The sequence below is a fragment of the Limulus polyphemus genome, unplaced genomic scaffold (genome assembly GCF_000517525.1).
Source record: "Limulus polyphemus unplaced genomic scaffold, Limulus_polyphemus-2.1.2 Scaffold6150, whole genome shotgun sequence".
NCBI classification, from domain to species: domain Eukaryota; kingdom Metazoa; phylum Arthropoda; class Merostomata; order Xiphosura; family Limulidae; genus Limulus; species Limulus polyphemus.
Window position 1 is genome coordinate 35,421 of NW_013671760.1, and position 2,830 is coordinate 38,250.

Below are 2,830 nucleotides of genomic sequence, written 5' to 3' on the forward strand. Positions count from 1 at the left end.
CCGTCACGATGTCACCCTCTTATATATACCAGGCTACCCTATATCTAGTAATCTCCCGACAATTCACGAAGTTACAAGATATTTCCAGAAAGCAGGGGGCGTGACACTAGTCATGTGACATCGCTGACGCAACAATATATTATTAAACACGGTGTTCCTGGAACTATAAATATACTGTCTGCGTTTGAATTAGAACGTAGAAACTAGGCGAGTTTCTTGCTTCAAAGAGACGAAAAGTTCATAAAATACTCTCGTTCTTTGTCATAATTGTTTGTTTGAAGTTAAGCACAAAGCTACACAATGGGCTATCTTTGCTCTGCCCACCACGGGTATCGAAAACCGGATTCTAGCGTTGTAAGTCCGCAGATATATCGCTATGCCACTGAGGGGGGGGGGGCTCTTTGTCATGAAGCGTTAACTAAGCAAGGATAATGAGTGACTGTTATTTTCTTATATAACAACTTCAAGCTTAAATACTCAATGAAATACTTTATCATGAAGCCTTAACTCAGTAAGGAAAGTGAACTGATTGTTATTCTCTTATAAAAACGTATATCTTTGAAATACAGACACACATGAAAAGCAAGATATTAGAATAGCAAAAACTATGGCGAAAAAAGCAAAGACTGGAAATATACATTTTAAAGATTTTATATTATAGGCTAAAATATAATAAAAATGACTTTTTTAACTGATATCACAATCAAGGTCTTTTACAATCTCTTCGTCAGACGAAAAACAATCAAACGAGCTTGAACGTTTTTATTCCAAATATAAAAGGTAGACTTAATTAAAACGTGTATATTTTATAAGAATTAGACTCTGTTTTTAAAAGTTTTAATCGGTACAACAGTGTAATACTTTAATACATTTGGTGATTAAATTATTTAGTGAACTATAGATAGAAACACCGAACATGAGTAAAAATGGCAGAATACCGTATAAAATAATAATGATAATATGATATTTTATTTTTCCAGCAATGAATAAATAGTCAAACAAAGCCTAAAGAAAAGTATTATGAGACTACCTGGAATTCTATCACACCGGGAAGAAATTATCGATAAGAAAGAGACAAATAGGACTTGGTTGTGTTTATACAATACTCACCTGGATTTATCTTGCTACACGCAGAAATATTGTTGAACAAATGCCGAATCTTATAGGCCAAAGGTAAAGTGAACACGATCCCCATGATGGTACTGTGCTGTGCTAGAACAAAAAAGTACGACACGATGAGTTAAATAAAAGAAGGTCGTGTGCCACTAGTTATCAGAAGATTGTTAATGTTGTTTGGCGAGTGTACCAGAATAATGACATAAATCACAAAGACCCTATAAGTCTGATAAATTGACTATGTAATCTGTAACACAATAGAAAGTGGCACGTGGTCACTGTCTCTCTTTCGATATCTGCTTTACACAACAGCTTGAGACCTCGTGATTGAACAAGTTCTTAGGTGAACTTTACACTTTTTGCCCGAAACACTAAATTGATAAACATGATTATAGTTGTACTAAAATCGACGAAATCAAGAAATCTTCAAGACACACGGGAACTCAAGTGCTGAAACAATCTGTCATTAATATGTAAATCAAATGCACTAAAGACACTTTGCTGTGATGTAATATACAATAAACAAACTATCATTCATATGCGGAACAAGTGTACTACATGAATATTGCTGTCATATAATACAAACAATCAATATAGATGAATACATTTTGACTTCCATTGGTTCTATGGCTTGTGAGTGAAAGGTCTAATGACGCTGTTGCAACTGACTTAATATCTTTGATTTATCATCTATGGGTGATATCATATTATTGACAGAATTTCATGATCTATTAAGTTTAATCATTTATGCACTGGTTTTTCATCAACTGGTTTTTCTGATACATTAGCTGATAAAGCTGATGTATCAGATCCTCATTATTTTTAAATTTCAACAGTTTTTAGTACCCCTTTCTATCAAATAATAAAAGTATAGGTGCTATAAGTGTGTTAGTAAATTCCTGATACATTTTTTGGGTGCCAACTTTCTCAGTAATGACTCATATTTGTGGGAACGGTACATTCATAAATACGTGTGACGAAATAATTTTTAGCTCTGGCAATTTTTCCTTTATTCTGTTTACGTGTTGCTTTAGGAGTTTAGGTAATGCGCGAAGCAACTCTTGATGTTTAACGCTTAAGAGTCGAGATGATTAAATTAATTGAGCTTGCAAGAACAAATAAATATAAGACATAAAAAGTGTTTGTTTATAGAATACTGTACATACCATCAACTTTTTCACACTACACTGAGTTGACTGTCGTGAAGTTTTCTCGCAGCACTGTTGCCATATTTCATAGATGTAGACGGTCGATGTTTTCACTTTCCCAGGAGGATGTGATGAATGTAGTGGATTACCTATTCATGTTGGCAGCGATTCGTATCCCAAAGATAATCGCTTTAAAATGGTGACTTAAACTATATTTACAGTGGCTAAACATTTGAATGTGCGTTCTTTAATCACGTAAGGCCTGTATTTCAAATAAAATCCTTCTACAAAATTGAGGAAACAAACAAGACAATTGTGCGTTTCACAAATACACCACTCATTCACGAAACCATGGTCGTGAATAAACGTAGTATTACGACAGCGGAAGTCACGGGACGCTCTTAAAACGTGGTTAGTTTCTCGAATGATCATGCATTTCCTAGTGCGTTCGGGACGGCCCCCTTTTTTAGTATATAAGCCTGGCAGATAAAGCCTGCGGGATGATTGATTGAAGGGATATAGATAGATATTAAAGTGATAGATAACTGAGTCAAGTGAACAGTAGG

The 2,830-nt window shown here is 34.7% G+C and overlaps 1 protein-coding gene across 1 annotated transcript in view; it reads right to left on the minus strand.

Annotated features, from left to right (window-relative positions):
- The window catches only part of LOC106473409, a 36,684-nt gene extending 35,063 nt beyond the window's left edge, over positions 1-1,621 (minus strand). Inside the window, exon 1 of the mRNA XM_022401859.1 lies at positions 1,111-1,621. Coding sequence (XP_022257567.1) covers positions 1,111-1,195 — 85 coding nt within the window. The 5' untranslated portion in view covers positions 1,196-1,621. The remainder of the gene's footprint in view (positions 1-1,110) is intronic.
- Positions 1,622-2,830: the final 1,209 nt, after the last annotated feature.